We start from the raw sequence: 19,139 nt of genomic DNA, 5'->3' as shown, positions 1-19,139 counted from the left end.
CCACATTGGAGCCTCCCGGGAGCTCCGTGCTGCCCGGGGTGGCTCCCTGCGGCCAGTGTCACCGCGTCGCGGTGGCCGCTGTGCCCTGGCTGCCTGCTCGGCCACCCTGGCACTCATTAAAGATTTTGGTCTCGGTTTTACCGCCTCTTTCGTAGATACCGGGGGCGGGACTCGAACCCGCGTCTCCGCGATCGCCGCTCACGCCGGGAGCGGGACTCGAACCCGCGTCCCTGCGATCGCGGCTGCCGCCGGGGGCGGGACTCGAACCCGGCACCCTCCGGCCGCACCGCCCCCTCCGGCCCCTCCTCCGGAGGGGGCGGAGCTTGCGTGGTGGAGCGGAAGGCGCGCGCGCATGCGCAGTGGCGGAAGTGACGCGCCGGGGGCGGGGCGCGCGTGCGCGGCGGCGGGGCCGCGGTCGGTTACCGGGAGCGCGCGGCAATGGCGGAGGAGGCCAAGGGCGGTTACAGCGGTGAGCGGGGCCGGGCCGGCACCGGGGGCCGCGCGGAGGCGGCGCCGAGGCCGTGGGGGACGCGGGCCCCGATCGGTACCGGGGCCTCCGGGCCGCCGTTGGGAAGCGGGAGGGGGAATCCTCGTCGGGAAACGGGGAGGGAGGAGGCGGGGCTAAATGTCTGGTCGGTACCTGGATGGGAAAAAAGGAGGGTGGGGGGGGTCTCCGGGCCTGATCGGTACCGGGAGCGGTACCGGGGCAAGGAGGAAGGCCCGGCCCCGGTGCAGGGCAGCGCGGAGGGAGGCGGTACCGGTACCGGCAGCCGCGGGGGGGCCCGTTTGGGCCGGTACCGAGCGCGGTGCTGGGTTGGGGGGGGTGCCCGGTACTGACAGCTCCGTCCCGGTACCGGGGGGGTCCGGTCCAGAGCACGACGACCGCGTGGGCGGCCGGGGCTTCACGCGGCGCCAGAAGAAGGGCCGGGGCCACTTCCGGGCCAAGCTCTACAGCGACGGGGCCGGGCGGCCCCGCGGGCGGCCCCGCGGCCGCCCCGACGACGACGACGGCGACGTCCCCATGAGCGACGCCCACGACAGCCCCCGCAGCCGGTAGTGAGTGCCGGGACGGGGGGGGGGACAGCGGGATTGGCGGGGGACACCGGGACGGGGACACCGGGACGGGGACACCGGGATGGGGAGGGGAGACACTAGGACGGGGACACCGGGATAGGGAGGGGAGGGGAGACAGCAAGATGGGGACACCGGGACAGGGACACTGGGATGGGGAGAGCAGACACCGGGATGGGGGGGGACACCAGGATGGGGACAGTGGGACTGGGGGGGGGGAACACCGGGACAGGGACACTGGGACGGGGACACCGGGACGGGGACACCGGGATGGGGAGGGGAGACACTAGGACGAGGACACCGGGATAGGGAGGGGAGGGGAGACAGCAAGATGGGGACACCGGGACAGGGACACTGGGATGGGGAGAGCAGACACCGGGATGGGGGGGGACACCAGGATGGGGACAGTGGGACTGGGGGGGGGGAACACCGGGACAGGGACACTGGGACGGGGACACCGAGATGGGGAGGGGAGACACCGGGATGGGGACACCGGGACGGGGACACCAGGATGGGGAGGGGAGACACCGGGATGGGGACACCGGGACGGGGACACCAGGATGGGGAGGGGAGACATCGGGATGAGGACACAAGGACAGGGACACTGGGATGGGGAGAGCAGACAGCGGGATTGGGGGGGGACACCGGGATGGGGACAGCAGGATGAGAACACTGGGATTGGGAGGGGGACACCGGGATGGAGACAGCAGGATGGGGACACTGAGATTGGAACGGGGACACTGGGACAGGGACACCAGGACGGGGACACCGGGATGGGGAGGGGAGACGGCGGGATTGGGATGGGGAAACCAGGACGGGGACACTGGGATTGGGGGAGGACACCGGGACGGGGACACCAGGACGGGGACACCAGGACAGGGACACTGGGATGGGGAGAGCAGACACCGGGATTGGGGGGGGACACCAGGACGGAGACAGTGGGATTTGGGGGGGGGAACACCGGGACAGGAACACTGGGACGGGGACACCGAGATGGGGAGGGGAGACACCGGGATGGAGACACCGGGACAGGGACACTGGGATGGGGAGAGCAGACACCGGGATTGGGGGGGGGACACCGGGATGGGGACAGCAGGATGAGAACACTGGGATTGGGGGAGGACACCGGGACGGGGACACCAGGACGGGGACACCAGGACAGGGACACTGGGATGGGGAGAGCAGACACCGGGATTGGGGGGGGACACCAGGACGGAGACAGTGGGATTTGGGGGGGGGAACACCGGGACAGGAACACTGGGACGGGGACACCGAGATGGGGAGGGGAGACACCGGGATGGAGACACCGGGACAGGGACACTGGGATGGGGAGAGCAGACACCGGGATTGGGGGGGGGACACCGGGATGGGGACAGCAGGATGAGAACACTGGGATGGGGACAGCAGGATGGGGACACTGAGATTGGAACGGGGACACTGGGACAGGGACACCAGGACGGGGACACCGGGATGGGGAGGGGAGACGGCGGGATTGGGATGGGGACACCAGGATGGGGACACTGGGATTGGGGGGAGGACACCAGGACAGGGACACCGGGCTGGGGAGAGCAGACACTGGGATTGGAGGGGGCACCGGGATGGAGATACCGGGACAGGGACACCAGGATGGGAAGAGAAGACAGCGGGATTGGGGGGGGAACGCTGGGATGGGGACACCGGGATGGGGGGGGAGACACTGGGATGGAGGAGGTGACACCAGGACAGGGGAGGAGACATCGGGATGGGGATAGAGATGCTGCAATTTTGTGTGGACACAAAATGGGGGGGGACATTGAGACCGGGGGGACGTTGGGATGGAGGGGACACACCGGGACTGGGAGGGGACACCGGACCCGGTGCAGGGTCACCGGCACCCACCGTTATTCCCTGTTTTCCCAGTCTGCCCTACGGGCCGCGGCCCAACCGCGCCGCCAACATCCACATCACGGTGCGCCGGGACCTCCTGGCCCAGGACCGCGGCGCTGCCGGCACCGGCACTGGCAGCCGGGACGGCGGCCGCCGCAGCTGGTTCAAGATCACGGTGAATGGGGAGCGGGGGCGGCACCGGAGGGGGTTCCGGCTCCGGCGGTGGCTCCCTGACACCGCTTCCCGCCCAGATTCCCTATGGGAAGAAGTACGACAAGTCATGGCTGCTGAGCTCCATCCAGAACCTCTGCAGCGTCCCCTTCACCCCCGTCGAGGTGAGGGGGCTCCGGGGGGCCCAGGCGTCCGGCTCGGCGAGGGGGGTCTCTGGGGGGCCCAGGCGTCCGGCTCGGTCCTTCTGCTTCCCGTTTTTCCCAGTGGAGTTGGTCGTTCCTAGGCCCAGGGGCCATTCATCCATTCCAGGGCTGTTCCGGGGGGACATCACCCATCCCGGGGCTCATTGCCCTATCCTGGGCAATTCCCCTATCCTGGGCCGTTCCCGGGGGCCCGTCCCCCTATCCCGCGCCGTTCCCGGGGGCTGTCCCCCTATCCCGGACCATTCCCGGGGGCCCGTTCCCCTATCCCGGGGCCGGTTCCTCTATCCTGGGCCATTCCCAGGGGCCCGTTCCCCTATCCCGGGGGCCCGTCCCCCTATCCCGGGCCATTCCCGGGGGCCCGTTTCCCTATCCCGGGGCCGGTTCCTCTATCCTGGGCCATTCCCAGGGGCCCGTTCCCCTATCCCGGGGCCTGTTCCCCTATCCCGGGCCGTTCCCAGGGGCCGTTCTCCTATCCCGGGCCGTTCCTGGGGCCCGTTTTCCTATCCTGGGGCCCATTCCCCTATCCTGGGCTGTTCCCGGGGGTCGTTCCCCTATCCCAGGCACCGTTGCCCCATCCCAGGGGCCGTTCCCAGGGGCCCTTCCCAATCCCGGTCCTTCCCACCGCTTCCCAGTTCCACTACGACCACAACCGGGCCCAGTTCTACGTGGAAGACGCCACCACGGCCAGCGCGCTCAAGCAGGTCTCCCGCAAAATCACCGACCGGGACAACTACAAGGTGCGGGGACGGTGCCGGCGGCCGCGCGCGGATGCCACCCGGGTGACGGTGACAGTGACGGTGACAGTGACGCGTCCCCGGTGCTCCCCCTTCCCAGGTCGTCATCATCATCAACTCATCGGCACCGCCGCAGTCGCTGCAGAACGAGCTGAAGCCGGAGGAGATCGAGCAGGTGAAGGTGAGTGGGGCCAAGGGAGGCGATTTTGGGGCCAGAAGGGGCGATTTTGGGGCCAGAAGGGGCGATTTTGGGCCAGAAGTGACAATTTGGGGCCAGAAGCAGTGATTTGGGGCCAAGAAAGGCGATTTGGGGCCAGAACAAGCGGCCTCTCTGACGCCTCTCACCTCTCCCAGCTGTGCATGAGCAAACGGTACGACGGCTCGCAAAAATCCCTGGATCTCAAGAGCCTCCGCACGGATCCAGGTGAGCGCCGGAGCGGTCGGAGCCGCGGCGGCGGCGCCGGTGACGGTGACGGCGGCGCCTGACGCCGCTGCCGCGCGCAGATCTGGTGTCGCAGAGCATCGACGTGGTGCTCAACCAGCGCAGCTGCATGCAGGTGGTGCTGCGCATCATCGAGGAGAACATCCCCGAGGTGAGGGCCGGATTCCGGCGCCGGCCCGGTTGGTTGTGCCGGGATCTGTGCTGGGAAATGGCTGCGATCCGGCTGTGATTGGCGCTGCGATCTGGCCGCGATCCAGCCGCGATGGGCACCGCGATGGGCACCGCGATCCGGCTGCGATCCAGCCGCGATGGGCACCGCGATCCGGCTGCGATCCAGCCGCGATCGGCACCGCGATCGGCACCGCGATCCAGCCGTGATCCGGCCGCGATCCAGCCGCGATTGGCACCGCGATCGGCACCGCGATCCAGCCGCGATCCGGCCGCGATCGGCACCGCGATCCGGCCGCGATCCGGCCGCGATCCGGCTGCGATCCAGCCGCGATCGGCACCGCGATCCGGCCGCGATCGTGTCGTGATCTTGTCAATCTTGTTGTGATCGATGCCGTGATCCAGCCGCGATCCTGCCACGATCTGGCCGCGATCCTGTCAATCCTGTGGCGATCGGCGCTGCGATCCGGCCGCAATCCGCGCCGCGATCCTGTCGTGCTCAGTGCTGTGATCTGGGTGCGATCCAGCCACGATCGACACTATGATCCGGCTGCGATCCGGCCGTGATCCGGCTGTGATCCTGTTGTGATTGGTGCTGCGATCCGGCCGCGATCCGGCCGATCCCGTCATGATCGGCACCGTGATCCCTCCCCGATCCGGCCACGATCCCCCCACGATCCACACCACAATCCAGCCACGATCCGGTTGCGACCCTCACGCAATCCAGCCACGATCCGTATCACAATCCAGCTGCAATCCGCATACTGCTTCGCCCATGTTCCCATCACAATCCGCATTGCGGTAGCCACTCCGCTATCTGCAGCCTGATCCCGTTATCCGTGCCGTTATCCCTGCCGCGATCCCCCTGCACTCCGGCCGTTTTCCACGCGGATTCGCGCCGCGCTCCGGCCATTATCCGCACCGCGCTCTGGCCGTTTTCCACGCGGATCCGTGCCGCGCTCCGGCCATTTTGTGCACCGATCCGTGCTGTGCTCTGGCCGTTATCCGCGCCGCGCTCCAGCTGTTTTCCATGTGGATCCACGCCGCGCTCCAGCTGTTTTCCGCGCGGATCCGCGCCGCGCTCTGTGCGTTTTCCATGCCGCGCTCCAGCCGTTTTCCGCGCCGATCCGCGCCGCGCTCCCGCCATTTTCCGCGCCGCGCTCCCGCCGTTTTCCGCGCGGATCCGCGCCGCACTCCGGCCGTTATCCGCGCCGCGCTCCGTGCGTTTTCCGCGCGGATCCGCTCACGCCGGCGCTGTCCCCGCAGCTGCTGTCCCTCAACCTGAGCAGCAACAAGCTCTACCGCCTGGACGAGCTGGGCGAGCTGCCGCAGAAGGCCGCCGGCCTCAAGATCCTCGACCTGTCGCGCAACGAGGTGGGTCCGGCCGCTCCGCGCGGATCCGTCCCCGCGTGGATCCGTTCCACCGTGCGGATCCATCCCCTGCACGCGGATCTGTCCCCGCGCGGATCCGTTCCACCGTGCGGATCCATTCTCCACGCGCGGGTCCGTCCCTGCGTGGATCCATTCCACCATGCGGATCCATTCTCCACGCGCGGATCCGTCCCCGTGCAGATCCATCCCCTCCGTACGCGGATCCATCCCCACGTGGATCCGTTCCACCACACGGATCCGTCCCCGCGTGGATCCGTTCCACCATGCGGATCCATCCCCGCGTGGATCCATCCTCTGCACGCAGGTCCATCCCCCTGCGGATCCATCCCCGTGCGGATCCGTCCCCCGTGTGTGGATCCGTCCCTGTGCAGATCCATCCCCCACATGCGGATCCACGTGGATCCGTCCCTGTGCATCTCTGTCCCCCCGTGTGGATCCGTTCCCGCCCATGGATCCATCCCTGCATGTGGATCCGTTCCCGTGCATGGATCCATCCCCATGTGGATCCATCCCCGTGTGCGGATCCGTCCCCACGCTTGAATCCATCCCTGCATGTGGATCCGTTTCCATGTTTGGATCCATCCCCACATTTGGATCCGTCCCCACACGTGACTCCATCCCCACATGTGGATCTGCCCTGCATGGATTCATCCCCTTGTATGGATCCGTCCCCACACGTGGATCCGTCCCCACACGTGGATCCGTCCCCGCGCTCGGATCCATCCCTACGTTTGGATCCGTGCCCATGCAGATCCGTCCCCACACGTGGATCTGTCCCTGTGCTCGGATCTGTCCCTGTGCTCGGATCCATCCCTGCATGTGAATCCACTCCTACATTTGGATCTGTCCCCATGTCTGGATCCATCCCCGCATGTTTCCATCCCCATGCGGCTCCGTCCCCACACGTGGATCCGTCCCTGCGTGGATCTGTCCCTGCACTGGGATCCGTCCCTGCGCTCGGATCCGTCCCTGCATGTGGCTCCGTCCCCACATTTGGATATGTCCCCATGTGGATCCGTTCTCATGCACGTTTCCATCCCTGTGTGGATCCGTCCCCACGTGTGGATCCATCCCTGCACGTGGGTCTATCCCTACGTTTAGATCCGTCCCCACGCGTCCCCGTCCCCACGTGCGTCCCCGTCCCCCCCACCCTCACCCCCCCCCCGCCTTCCCATTCCCGCAGCTCAAATCCGAGCGGGAGCTGGACAAGGTGAAGGGGCTCCGGCTGGAGGAGCTCTGGCTCGACGGGAACCCCCTGTGCGACGCCTTCCGCGACCAGTCGTCCTACGTCAGGTCAGTGGCGGCCCGGGGGGGCCCCGGAGGACGCGCCGAGGCCACCCCCGACCCCCCATCCCGCCTCCGGATTCATCCGGCTCCGCTCCGGCCCCCGGTGACACGGAGCGCGCGGCCGGCGCCTCTTACAGCTGGGAGCCCTCTTGTCCCCCCCTTCCTTTCCCTGCTCTTTTTTTCCCTGCTCTCTCCCGTTTTCCCCCTGCTCTCTCCCGTTTTCCCCCTGCTCTCTCCCGTTTTCCCCCTGCTCTCCCCCATTTTCCCCCTGCTCCCGATTTCTCCCCGTTTTCCGGGCTCGGGAGACGCAGCCTCTTCTCCGCAGCTCCCAGCGCCGCCGGTCCGGGGCTCCGCGGGCGCCGCTCCCGGGGGAGGGCTCCGCTCTATCCAAACCGGAGACGGGAGCGGGGGGGGGTCTCCGCTGGGAATTACCCCCCCCCCCACATCCCGCATCCCGCGGCGCTTCCGTTTGGCCCTCGACGATGGCTGGTTAGCCAGAGACGGGTAAGATTCCTCGCGGGAGGAACAACCTAAGACAGGCACAGCCGTGCAGTGGCCAAACGCGCGGCCCCGCCGCCGCCGCCGGCATTCCCGGCCCGCCGCCAGCATTCCCGGCCCGCGGCCGGCATTCCCAGTCCGCCGCCGGCATTCCCGGCCCGCCGCCGGTGCCGGAATTCCCGGCCCGCCTCCTGCCGGGCCCCCCCCACGCACACGCGATTCCCGCCCGGCGCAGCCGGCAGCGCTCCCGGCTCCGCGGGCGGATGTTCCCGGAGCTCCGCGCACAGCCCGGAGCCGGCCGGGAGCGGCGGGAAGGAGAAGAGGCTCTGCCCTGGCGCCCGCTGTGTCACCCCCCATTTGTGTCCCCAACTGCCACTGTATGTCCCCAACTGCCACTCTATGTCCCCCCCCTCCATGCTTAAACCCCCTGCTTCCCTCTGTGCTCTTCCCTCTTTTCCGTATCCGGGTGTTCCCGGCGCCTTCCCAGCTGTAAGGAGGCAGCTCGTGCCCATGGCCGCTGTGTCACCAAGGGGGGGGGGTTGTCCCCTGTCCCCTCCCTTGTCCCCTGTCCCCTCCCTCCTCGCTGGCCCCCCCCCCCGCGCAGGTGAGTACCGGCCAGGTAAGTGCTGGGGCCGCAGCCCCCCCCGGACCTGGCCCTGGGGGTGGGGACACGGATTGGGGGGGACACCCCCCCCCCACCAAGATGGGGACATTGGGGGGGTCCCAGGCCCGAGCGCAGGGATGGGGGGGGGGACACGGAGGGTGTCACCGGGGGGGTCACCCGGAGGTGGCGGGGGGGGGAGGGAGGGGGACACGGTGCCGGGGGGGGGCAGGCGGCCCCCGCGCCGACTCCTCTGTATCCCGGCAGCTCCGTCCGAGAGCGATTCCCGAAGCTGCTGCGCCTGGTGAGTCCCGGGAATGACGGGGGGGACCCCTTTCTTCCTCCCATCCCCGCTCCCCCTCCTCTTCCTCACCCCCTTCCCAAGTCCCCATCCTCTTCCTTATTCCCTCTCCCACTCCCTGTCTTCTTCCTCCCCTCAACCGCTCCCCATCCTCTTCCTCCCCCTCTCTCTCCCCATCCTCTTCCTCACCCCCATCATCTTCCTCACCCCTCCAATCGCCCCTCTTCATTCCCCCAACTGCCCCACAACCACCCCCATCCTCTTCCTCACCCCCCAGTTGTCCCCCATCCTCTTCCTCATCCCTCCAATTGCCACCATCCTCTTCCTCACTCTCCTAGTCGCCCCCCATCCTCTTCCTCACCCCCCCAACCACCCTCCATCCTCTTCTTCACCCCCCCAATTGCCCCCATTCTCTTCCTTATTCCCCCTCCTGCCCCCCATCGTCTTCCTCGCCACCCCCCTCCTCTTCCTCACCCTCCCAGTCGCCGCCATCCTCTTCCTCACCCCCCCAACTGCCCCCATCCTCTTCCTCGTCCCCCATCCTCTTCCTCACCCCCCAACCGCCCCCCATCCTCTTCCTCACCTCCCCCAATCGCACCCATCCTCTTCCTTATTCCCCCTCCTGCCCCCCATCCTCTTCCTCACCCCCCCAATCACCCCCCATCCTCTTCCTCACCCCCCCAATCGCCCCCATCCTCTTCCTTATTCCTCTTCCTCACCCCCCCATCCTCTTCCTCACCCTCCCAGTCGCCGCCATTCTCTTCCTCACCCCCCCAACTGCCCCCCATCCTCTTCCTCACCCCCCCAATTGCCCCCATCCTCTTTCTTATTCCCCCTCCTGCCCCCCATCCTCTTCCTCACCCCCCATCCTCTTCCTCGCCCCCCCATCCTCTTCCTCATCCCCCCAACCGCCCCCCATCCTCTTCCTCCCCCCAGGACGGCCACGAGCTCCCCCCACCCATCGCCTTCGACGTGGAGGCGCCCACGACGCTGCCCCCCTGCAAGGTAGGGGACACAGAGGGGACCCGGAGGGGACACAGCCGGTGGCCGCGGGGGTCCCCACCGCCCCTCTGCTCCCCCCTCTCCCCAGGGCAGCTACTTCGGCTCGGACGACCTCAAGGTGCTGGTGCTGCGCTTCCTGCAGCAGTGAGTGTCCCCAAACGCCCCCGAGTGTCCCCAAGTGCCCCCCTTGTCCCCTGAGTGTCCCCCCTGCTCACCTGAGTGTCCCCCCGTGCAGGTACTACTCGATTTACGACTCCAGCGACCGGCAGGGGCTGCTGGACGCCTACCACGACGGCGCCTGCTGCTCGCTCAGCATCCCCTTCGGTCCCCACAACCCGCCCCGGTAGGTGACACGGCCTTGTCATCGTCCCCCGTCCCCGCGCGCGGCCGCCGCTCGGCTCCATGGCCCCGCCGTCCCCGCAGGAACAGCCTCAACGAGTACTTTAAGGACAGCAGGAACGTCAAGAAGCTCAAGGACCCCAGTGAGTGTCCCCGCCGTGTCCCCATGATGTCACCGCGGTGTCACCGCGGTGTCCCCAGCGCTCACCGCGCTCTTCCTCGCCAGCCATGCGCTTCAAGCTGCTCAAGCACACGCGCCTCAACGTGGTGGCCTTCCTCAACGAGCTGCCCAAGACGCAGCACGACGTCAACTCCTTCGTGGTGGACGTCTGCGCCCAGACGGTGAGCGCAGGGACACGCGGGGGACAGCGGGGCCACCCGCCGGGGGTGGCACGTGCCACCTCACCCCCTTCCGTGTCCCCTTGTCCCCGCAGAACACGCTGCTCTGCTTCGCCGTGCACGGCATCTTCAAGGAAGGTGGGTGCCGCTGACGGTGGCCTCGGTGCCGCTTGGTGCCACCTCTACTGTGTCACTCAGTGTCACCCCTTTTGTCCCCTTCTCCAGTGGACGGCAAGTCGCGCGACTCGGTGCGCGCCTTCACCCGCATGTTCATCGCCGTGCCGGCCGGCAACACGGGGTGAGCGGGGGTGACACCGGGGGGGTGACGCCAGCGGGGTGACGCCAGCGGGGTGACACCAGCAGGGTGACACCAGCAGGATGGGGGGTGTCCCGGTGTCCCCAGCCCGTGTTACCGGGGGTGTCGCTGTCCCCGCAAGCTGTGCAGACACCAGTGAGATGGGGAGTGTCCTGGTGTCCCCTGCCCGCGTTACCCGGGGGTGTCCCTGTCCCCGCAGGCTGTGCAGATGCCAGCAGGGTGACACCAGCGGGGTGACACCAGTGGGACGGGGGGTGTCCTGGTGTCCCCGCAGGCTGTACAGACACCAGCGGGGTGACGCCAGCAGGGTGACACCATCGGGACGGGGGTGTCCCGATGTCCCTGCAGGCTGTACAGACACCAGCGGGGTGACACCAGCAGGGTGACACCAGTGGGACGGGGGGTGTCCTGGTGTCCCTGCAGGCTGTACAGACACCAGCAGGGTGACACCAGTGGGACGGGGGGTGTCCCCTGCCCACGCTACCCGGGTTGTCACTGTCCCTGCAGGCTGTGCAGACACCAGTGGGGTGACACCAGCGGGACGGGGGGTGTCCCGGTGGGGTGCTGGGGACACCCAGTGGGGTGACACCAGCAGGGTGACACCAGCGGGATGGGGGTGTCCCGGTGTCCCTCGCTGGCATTACCGGCGGTGTCCCTGTCCCCGCAGGCTGTACAGACACCAGCGGGGTGACACCAGCGGGACGGGGGGTGTCCCGGTGTCCCCCACCCGTGTTACCAGGGGTGTCGCTGTCCCTGCAGGCTGTGCAGACACCAGTGGGGTGACACCAGCAGGGTGACAGCAGCGGGATGGGGTTGTCCCGGTGTCCCACACCCGTCTTACCTGGGGTGTCCCTGTCCCCGCAGGCTGTGCAGACACCAGTGGGGTGACACCAGCAGGGTGACACCAGCGGGATGATGGGTGTCCCAGTGTCCCCGGCCCGCGTTACCGGCGGTGTCCCTGTCCCCGCAGGCTGTGCATCGTCAACGACGAGCTCTTCGTGCGCAACGCGAGCGCGGAGGAGCTGCGCCGCGCGTTCGCCATGCCGGCGCCCACGCCGTCGTCCAGCCCCGTGCCCACGCTGGCCGCCGAGCAGCAGGAGATGCTGGCCGCCTTCGCCATGCAGTCGGGCATGAACCTCGAGTGGTCCCAGAAGTGAGGCCGGCGCGCGGGGACCTTCCCACCTTGGCCTGGGGACGCTGGGACCCCCGTCCTCCTTGTCCTGGGGTTGCTGGGACCTTCCACCTTGTCCTGGGGTCACTGGGATCCCGTCCCCCTTGTCCTGGGGTTATTGGGACCCCGTCTCCCTTGTCCTGGGGTCCCTGGGACCTTCCACCTTGTCCTGGGGTCTCTGGGACCCTGTCCCCCTCGTCCTGGGTGCGCGGAGACCTTCACTGAGGCCCTGTTCCCCTCGGCCTGGGACCCCATCCCCCTTGTCCTGGGGTCTCTGGGGCCTCATCCCCCTTGTCCAGGGGACGTGGGGAGCTTCCCACCTTGTCCTGGGGTCACTAGGACTCCATCCTCCTTGTCCTGGGGTCCCTGGGACCTTCCACCTTGTCTTGGGGTCACTGGGGCCTCGTCCCCCTCATCCTGGGGTCGCTGGGATCCCGTCCCCCTTGTCCTGGGGTCGCTGAGACCTTCCCACCTTGTCCTGGGGGTGCAGGGACCCTGTCCCTCTTGTTCTGGGACTGCAGGGACCTTCCCACCTTGTTCTGGGATCACTGGGGCCCCATCCCTCTTGTCCTGGGGGTGCAGGGACCTTGTCCCCCTTGTCCTGGCGTCACTGGGATCCCGTCCCCCTTGTCCTGGGGATGTGGGGACCTTCCCACCTTGTCCTGGGGGCACAGGGACCCTGTCCCCCTCTTCCTGGGGTCCCTGGGACCTTTCCACCTTGTCCTGGGGTCCCTGGGACCCCATCCCCTTTGTCCTGGGGTCCCTGGGATTCCATCCCCTTTGGCCTGGGGTCCCTGGGACCCCGTCCCCCTTGTCCTGGGGTTGCTGAGACCTTCCCACCTTGTTCTGGGATCACTGGGGCCCCGTCCTCCTCATCCTGGGGGCATGGGGACCTTGTCCTGGGGTCACTGGGACCCCGTCTCCCTTGTCCTGGGATCACTGGGATGCCATCCCCCTTGTCCTGGGGACGCGGGGACCTTCCCACCTTGTCCTGGGGGCACAGGGACCCTGTCTCCCTCTTCCTGGAGTCCCTGGGACCTTCCCACCTTGTCCTGGGGTTGCTGGGACCCTGTTCCCCTTGTCCTGGGGGTGCAGGGACCTTGTCCTGGGGTTACTGGGATGCCATCCCCCTTGTCCTGGGGTTATTGGGACCCCGTCTCCCTTGTCCTGGGGTCCCTGGGACCTTCCACCTTGTCCTGGGGTCTCTGGGACCCTGTCCCCCTCGTCCTGGGTGCGCGGAGACCTTCACTGAGGCCCCGTTCCCCTCGGCCTGGGACCCCATCCCCCTTGTCCTGGGGTCCCTGGGGCCTCGTCCTCCTTGTCCAGGGGACGTGGGGAGCTTCCCACCTTGTCCTGGGGTCACTGGGATCCCATCCCCCTTGTCCTGGGGTCGCTGAGACCTTCCCACCTTGTCCTGGGGGTGCAGGGACCCTGTCCCTCTTGTTCTGGGACTGCAGGGACCTTCCCACCTTGTTCTGGGATCACTGGGGCCCCATCCCTCTTGTCCTGGGGGTGCAGGGACCTTGTCCCCCTTGTCCTGGCGTCACTGGGATCCCGTCCCCCTTGTCCTGGGGATGTGGGGACCTTCCCACCTTGTCTTGGGGGCACAGGGACCCTGTCCCCCTCTTCCTGGGGTCCCTGGGACCTTTCCACCTTGTCCTGGGGTCCCTGGGACCCCATCTCCTTTGTCCTGGGGTCCCTGGGATCCCATCCCCTTTGGCCTGGGGTCCCTGGGACCCCGTCCCCCTTGTCCTGGGGTTGCTGAGACCTTCCCACCTTGTTCTGGGATCACTGGGGCCCAGTCCTCCTCATCCTGGGGGCATGGGGACCTTGTCCTGGGGTCACTGGGACCCCGTCTCCCTTGTCCTGGGATCACTGGGATGCCATCCCCCTTGTCCTGGGGACGCGGGGACCTTCCCACCTTGTCCTGGGGGCACAGGGACCCTGTCCCCCTCTTCCTGGGGTCCCTGGGACCTTCCCACCTTGTCCTGGGGTTGCTGGGACCCCGTTCCCCTTGTCCTGGGGGTGCGGGGACCTTGTCCTGGGGTTACTGGGATGCCATCCCTCTTGTCCTGGGGTTATTGGGACCCCGTCTCCCTTGTCCTGGGGTCCCTGGGACCTTCCCACCTTGTCCTGGGGTCCCTGGGACCCCGTCCCCCTTCTCCTGGGGTCACTAGGACTCCATCCTCCTTGTCCTGGGGTCCCTGGGACCTTCCACCTTGTCTTGGGGTCATTGGGACCCCGTTCCCCTCATCCTGGGGTCGCTGGGATCCCGTCCCCCTTGTCCTGGGGTTGCTGAGACCTTCCCACCTTGTCCTGGGGGTGCAGGGACCCTGTCCCTCTTGTTCTGGGACTGCAGGGACCTTCCCACCTTGTTCTGGGATCACTGGGGCCCCATCCCTCTTGTCCTGGGGGTGCAGGGACCTTGTCTCCCTTGTCCTGGCGTCACTGGGATCCCGTCCCCCTTGTCCTGGGGATGTGGGGACCTTCCCACCTTGTCCTGGGGGCACAGGGACCCTGTCCCCCTCTTCCTGGGGTCCCTGGGACCTTCCCACCTTGTCCTGGGGTTGCTGGGACCCTGTTCCCCTTGTCCTGGGGGTGCAGGGACCTTGTCCTGGGGTTACTGGGATGCCATCCCCCTTGTCCTGGGGTTATTGGGACCCCGTCTCCCTTGTCCTGGGGTCCCTGGGACCTTCCACCTTGTCCTGGGGTCCCTGGGACCCCGTCCCCCTTCTCCTGGGGTCACTAGGACTCCATCCTCCTTGTCCTGGGGTCCCTGGGACCTTCCACCTTGTCTTGGGGTCACTGGGGCCTCGTCCCCCTCATCCTGGGGTCACTGGGATCCCATCCCCCTTGTCCTGGGGACGCGGGGACCTTCCCACCTTGTCCTGGGGGCACAGGGACCCTGTCCCCCTCTTCCTGGGGTCCCTGGGACCTTCCCACCTTGTCCTGGGGTTGCTGGGACCCTGTTCCCCTTGTCCTGGGGGTGCAGGGACCTTGTCCTGGGGTTACTGGGATGCCATCCCCCTTGTCCTGGGGTTATTGGGACCCCGTCTCCCTTGTCCTGGGGTCCCTGGGACCTTCCACCTTGTCCTGGGGGCACGGGGACCTTGTGCTGGGGTCACTGGGACCCCATCCCCCTTGACCTGGAGTCCCTGGGACCTTCCACCTTGTCCTGGGGTCATTGGGACCCCGTTCCCCTCATCCTGGGGCTGCAGGGACCTTCCCACCTTTTTCTGGGATCATTGGGGCCCCCTTCCCCTCGTCCTGGGGGCGTGGGGACCGTGTTCTGGGATCCCCGGGACCTTCCATCTTGTCCTGGGGTCACTGGGACCCCATTCCTCTCTGTCCTGGGGTCACAAGACCCCTCTCCTCTTGTCCTGGGGCTATTGGGAACCCCCATCCCTTGTCCCAAAAGGGATCAGGATCCCCTTTCTTTATCCCAAGGGATGGGGGGACAATCCACTGCCCCCCCCCCCATCCCAAGGCGGGTGGCAGGATCCCCCCTGCGTCGTCCTGGAGGCAGTTGGGACCCCCTATCCCCGACCGTATCCCAAAGGGGATCAGGATCCCCCCTCCTTGTCCCGAGGGATGGCCGGATCCTCCTGTTTTCCGGGTGGGGGGAGCAGAATCCCCTTGTTTATCAGGGACCCCCCCCCCCAATTATGTTGTCCCCCCCCGGCAGGTGCCTGCAGGACAATGACTGGGACTACGGCCGGGCCGGGCAGGTCTTCACCCAGCTCAAGGTGGGTCCAGGACGGGATGAACGGAGGGAGCCCGGACGCCTGGGCCCCCTCCGGGATACCCCGTTAACCCCCTTCCTGCCATGTCTTGCAGCTGGAAGGAAAGATCCCGGACGTGGCATTCCTGAAGTGAGCCGCGCCTCTCCCTCCCCCCGGCCCTTCCCGGTGTTTTATCCCCTTCTTTCATCGTTTTGTAAATAAATAAAAACCGTCTCAACGCTGCCGCCTTCTGGCTGCGCTGCGCCTTTAAGGGCCGGGGCGGGGGGACCGGGCGGAAGCGGCTTCACGGCGGGGCGGAAGGGGCTTCTCGAAGGGCGGAAGGGCCTTCACGGCGGGGCGGAAGCGGCTTCACGGCGGAGCGGAAGCGGAAGGGGCGTCACGGCGGGGCGGAAGCGGCGGCGCGGCCATGGCGACGGCGCGGGCGGCGCTGGCGGCGCTGGACGCGGCGGTGCCGCGGGACGTCGTCCTCTTCCGCCACGACCGCGACCGCTTCTTCCGCATCTTGGGGCTGTTCTGCGCCGGCCAGAGCCTCTTCTGGGGCTACCTGGCGCATTTGGCCTTCACGACGCTGCGCCCCGCGCCCGCCCCCGCCGCTCCCGGCGATCCCGACGACCCCCTGCGGCCCCGCGACAACAAGTGGCGCTTCGGCTTCACCGCCTCCTGCCTCACGCTCGGTACCGGGGCCGGGGGGCGCCGCGGGGTCAGCGGGTCACGCCGGGGTCACGCGAGAGGGAGGGGCAAAGGGTCACGCGAAGGGGTCACGCCGAGGTCAGGGGGTCATGCGTGAGGGAGGGGCAAAGGGTGACGCGGGGGGGAGGTCACCGCGGGGACAGAGGTCACACTGGGGTCATGCTGAGGTCAGGGGGTCACGTGGGAGGTCAAGGGATCACACTGGGGTCCTGCTGAGGTCAAGGGATCATGGGGTGGTCAGGAGGTCACACTGGGGTCACGCTGAGGTCAAGGGGTCACACAGGAGGTCGGGGGTCACACTGGGGTCATGCTGAGGTCAGGGAGTCACGTGGGAGGTCAGGGGTCATGCTGGGGTCATGCTGAGGTCAAGGGGTCATGGAGGAGGTCAAAGGGGTCACACTGGGATCACGCTGAGGTCAGGAGGTCACGTGGGAGGTCAGGGGTCATGCTGGGGTCATGCTGAGGTCAAGGGGTCATGGAGGAGGTCACACTGGGGTCACACGGGAGGTCAGGGGGTCACGGTGAGGTCAGGGGGTCACATGGGAGGTCGGAGTCATGCTGACGTCATGCTGAGGTCGAGGGGTCACGCTGAGGCCAGGGGGTCACACAGGAGGTCAGGGGGTCACACTGGGGTCACGCGGGAGGTCAGGGGGGTCACATTGGGGGTCACGCTGAGGCCAGGGGGTCACACAGGAGGTCAGGGGGTCGCACTGGGGTCACACGGGAGGTCAGGGGGGTCACATTGGGGGTCACACTGAGGTCAGGGGGTCACGCTGAGGTCAGGGGGTTGTTGCCGCGCTGCCACTGGGGGGGTCGGTTGGGGATCCAGGGGGTCAGATCCGGCTCCGTGGGTCGGATCCAGCTCCGGGATCCCATCCGTGTCCCTATTCCCACAGGATCGCTCCTCGTCGCGGCCGGCATCGCGCTCCCGCTCCGCGCCGTGCGGCGCCTGACGCTGCTGCGCGGCGGCCGCCACGTCGCCATCACCACCCACGGGCCCCTGGGCCTGGGCCGCGGCGCCCGCTTCACGGTGCCGCTGCGCGACGTCGCCTGCCGGGTCCAGCGGACCGGGACCGGAACCGGCGCCGGAACCGGGAGCGGCGCCGGAGCGACGCTGCCCATCAAGGTGCGCGGCCGCCCCTTCCACTTCATCCTGGACCGCGGCGGGAGCCTCCTCCAGCCCCGGCTCTTCGACCTCACCGTGGGCGCCCGGCGGGAGCTCTAGCGGGAAAGCGGGAAGGTGGGTCTGGATCCCACCGGGATAGCGGGAAGGTGGGTCCGGATCGGGGGGGGATAGCGGGAAGTTGGGTCCGAATCCTGCCGGGATAGCGGAAGGGGGATACTGCACCTGGGGGGATAGCGGGAAGGGGGGTCTGGATCCAGCAGGAATAGCGGGAAGGGGGTGCTGTGTCCAGCTGGGATAGCGGGAAGGTGGGTCCGGATCCGGGGGGATAGCGGGAAGGGGGGTCCGGATCCGGGGGGATAGCGGAAACTTCAGTCCAGATCCCACCAGGATAGCGGGAAGGTGGGTCCGGATCCGGGGGGATAGCGGGAAGTTGGGTCTGAATCCTGCCGGGATAGTGAAAGGGGGATACTGGATCCGGGGGGATAGCGGGAAGGGGGGTCTGGATCCGGCAGGAATAGCGGGAAGGGGGTGCTGTGTCCAGCTGGGATAGCGGGAAGGGGGGTCCGGATCCGGGGGGATAGCGGGAAGGGGGGTCCGGATCCGGGGGCATAGCGGGAAGGGGGGTGCTGGGTCCCGCTGGGATAGCGGGAAGGGGGCTCTGGATACGGGGGGACAGCGGGAAGGGGGGTGCTGGATCCGACCAGGATAGTGGGAAAGGGGGTGCTGGATCTGGACAGGGAGGTGGTGCTGGATTCCACTGGGATAGCGGGAAGGGGGGTCTGGATCCGGGGAGATAGCGGGAAGGGGGGTCTGGATCCGGCCGGGATAGCGGGAAGGGGGGTCTGGATCCCACTGGGATAGCAGGAAGAGGGGTGCTGGATCCGGATAGGGAGGTGGTGCTGGATCCGGGGAGATAGCGGGAAGGGGGGTCTGGATCCGGCTGGGATAGCAGGAAGAGGGTTGCTGGATCTGGGGACATAGCGGGAAGGGGGGTCTGGATCCAGCCAGGATAGCGGGAAGGGGGGTCTGGATCCCACCGGGATAGCGGGAAGGGGGATTGCTGGATCCAGACAGGGAGGTGGGTCTGGATCCCACTGGGATAGCGAGAAGGGGGGTCTGGATCCCACTGGGATAACAGGAAGGGGGGTGCTGGATCCCCCAGGGATAGCAGGAAGAGGGGTGCTGCTTCCCACTGGGAATTGCAGGAAAGGGGGACTGTGGGGTTTGGCCGGGGAGGGATGTGGGTTGTGTGGGATGCGGAAGCAGGGAAGCGAGTTGGGATCCGTATTCTTGATGGGATTCGGACTCCAGTCCTTGTTCCCAATGGCAATCAGACCCCGGTCCTTGTTTCTGGTAGGAATCGGACTCCAGCCCTTGTTCCCAATGGGAATCAGATCGTGTTCCGTGTCCACGATGGGAAGCGGATCATGCTCCACATGCACAGTGGGAATTGGACCCCAGTCCTTGTTCCCGATGGGAATTGCGTTGTGCTCCATGTCCTCAACGACGATCAGATCCACATCCACAACGGGAATGGGATCATAGTCCTTGTCCGCGATGGGAACGGGACCTCAGACCTCATTCCCAGTGGGAATCCATTCCCTGTCACCAGCCGCGATGGGAATGGGGTCGCGATCCATGCGGGACACTGGGCTGCGCTGGTGGGAGCAGTGGGTCCC

At 67.5% G+C, this 19,139-nt stretch overlaps 2 protein-coding genes across 2 annotated transcripts; both read left to right on the top strand.

Annotated features, from left to right (window-relative positions):
* Positions 1-384: 384 nt before the first annotated feature.
* NXF1 (nuclear RNA export factor 1) lies at positions 385-15,795 on the top strand. Its single transcript, XM_088539239.1, has 21 exons — positions 385-469; positions 873-1,056; positions 2,971-3,112; positions 3,189-3,272; positions 3,944-4,048; positions 4,146-4,226; positions 4,400-4,469; positions 4,550-4,638; positions 5,922-6,029; positions 7,231-7,340; positions 8,701-8,737; positions 9,671-9,739; positions 9,825-9,880; positions 9,972-10,079; positions 10,160-10,218; positions 10,302-10,417; positions 10,510-10,552; positions 10,640-10,712; positions 11,701-11,883; positions 15,587-15,647; positions 15,739-15,795. Exons 1-21 carry the CDS (start codon positions 439-441, stop codon positions 15,775-15,777), a joined length of 1,848 nt encoding a protein of 615 aa, XP_088395365.1. The 5' UTR covers positions 385-438; the 3' UTR covers positions 15,778-15,795.
* A 255-nt stretch (positions 15,796-16,050) lies between these two features.
* Positions 16,051-17,559, top strand: TMEM223 (transmembrane protein 223). Its single transcript, XM_088539242.1, has 2 exons — positions 16,051-16,318; positions 17,231-17,559. Exons 1-2 carry the CDS (start codon positions 16,051-16,053, stop codon positions 17,557-17,559), a joined length of 597 nt encoding a protein of 198 aa, XP_088395368.1.
* Positions 17,560-19,139: the final 1,580 nt, after the last annotated feature.

Source organism: Tinamus guttatus, unplaced genomic scaffold (assembly GCF_059628265.1).
Source record: "Tinamus guttatus ecotype Peru unplaced genomic scaffold, ASM5962826v1 Tinamus_guttatus_pri_ptg001517l, whole genome shotgun sequence".
Classification (NCBI taxonomy): Eukaryota; Metazoa; Chordata; class Aves; order Tinamiformes; family Tinamidae; genus Tinamus; species Tinamus guttatus.
Note: the sequence above shows the minus strand (reverse complement) of the source record. Positions and strands in the feature narration are given on the sequence as shown.

Bases quoted from the DNA above. Each gene is read 5' to 3' on its own strand.
- NXF1 (XM_088539239.1), top strand. From the start codon at position 439: ATGGCGGAGGAGGCCAAGGGCGGTTACAGCG. The intron at 9,740-9,824 runs GTAGGGGACACA...CCCTCTCCCCAG, and splicing joins CGACGCTGCCCCCCTGCAAG to GGCAGCTACTTCGGCTCGGA. The intron at 10,219-10,301 runs GTGAGTGTCCCC...CTTCCTCGCCAG, and splicing joins CAAGAAGCTCAAGGACCCCA to CCATGCGCTTCAAGCTGCTC.
- TMEM223 (XM_088539242.1), top strand. From the start codon at position 16,051: ATGGCGACGGCGCGGGCGGCGCTGGCGGCGCTGGACGCGGCGGTGCCG. The intron at 16,319-17,230 runs GTACCGGGGCCG...CTATTCCCACAG, and splicing joins CGCCTCCTGCCTCACGCTCG to GATCGCTCCTCGTCGCGGCC.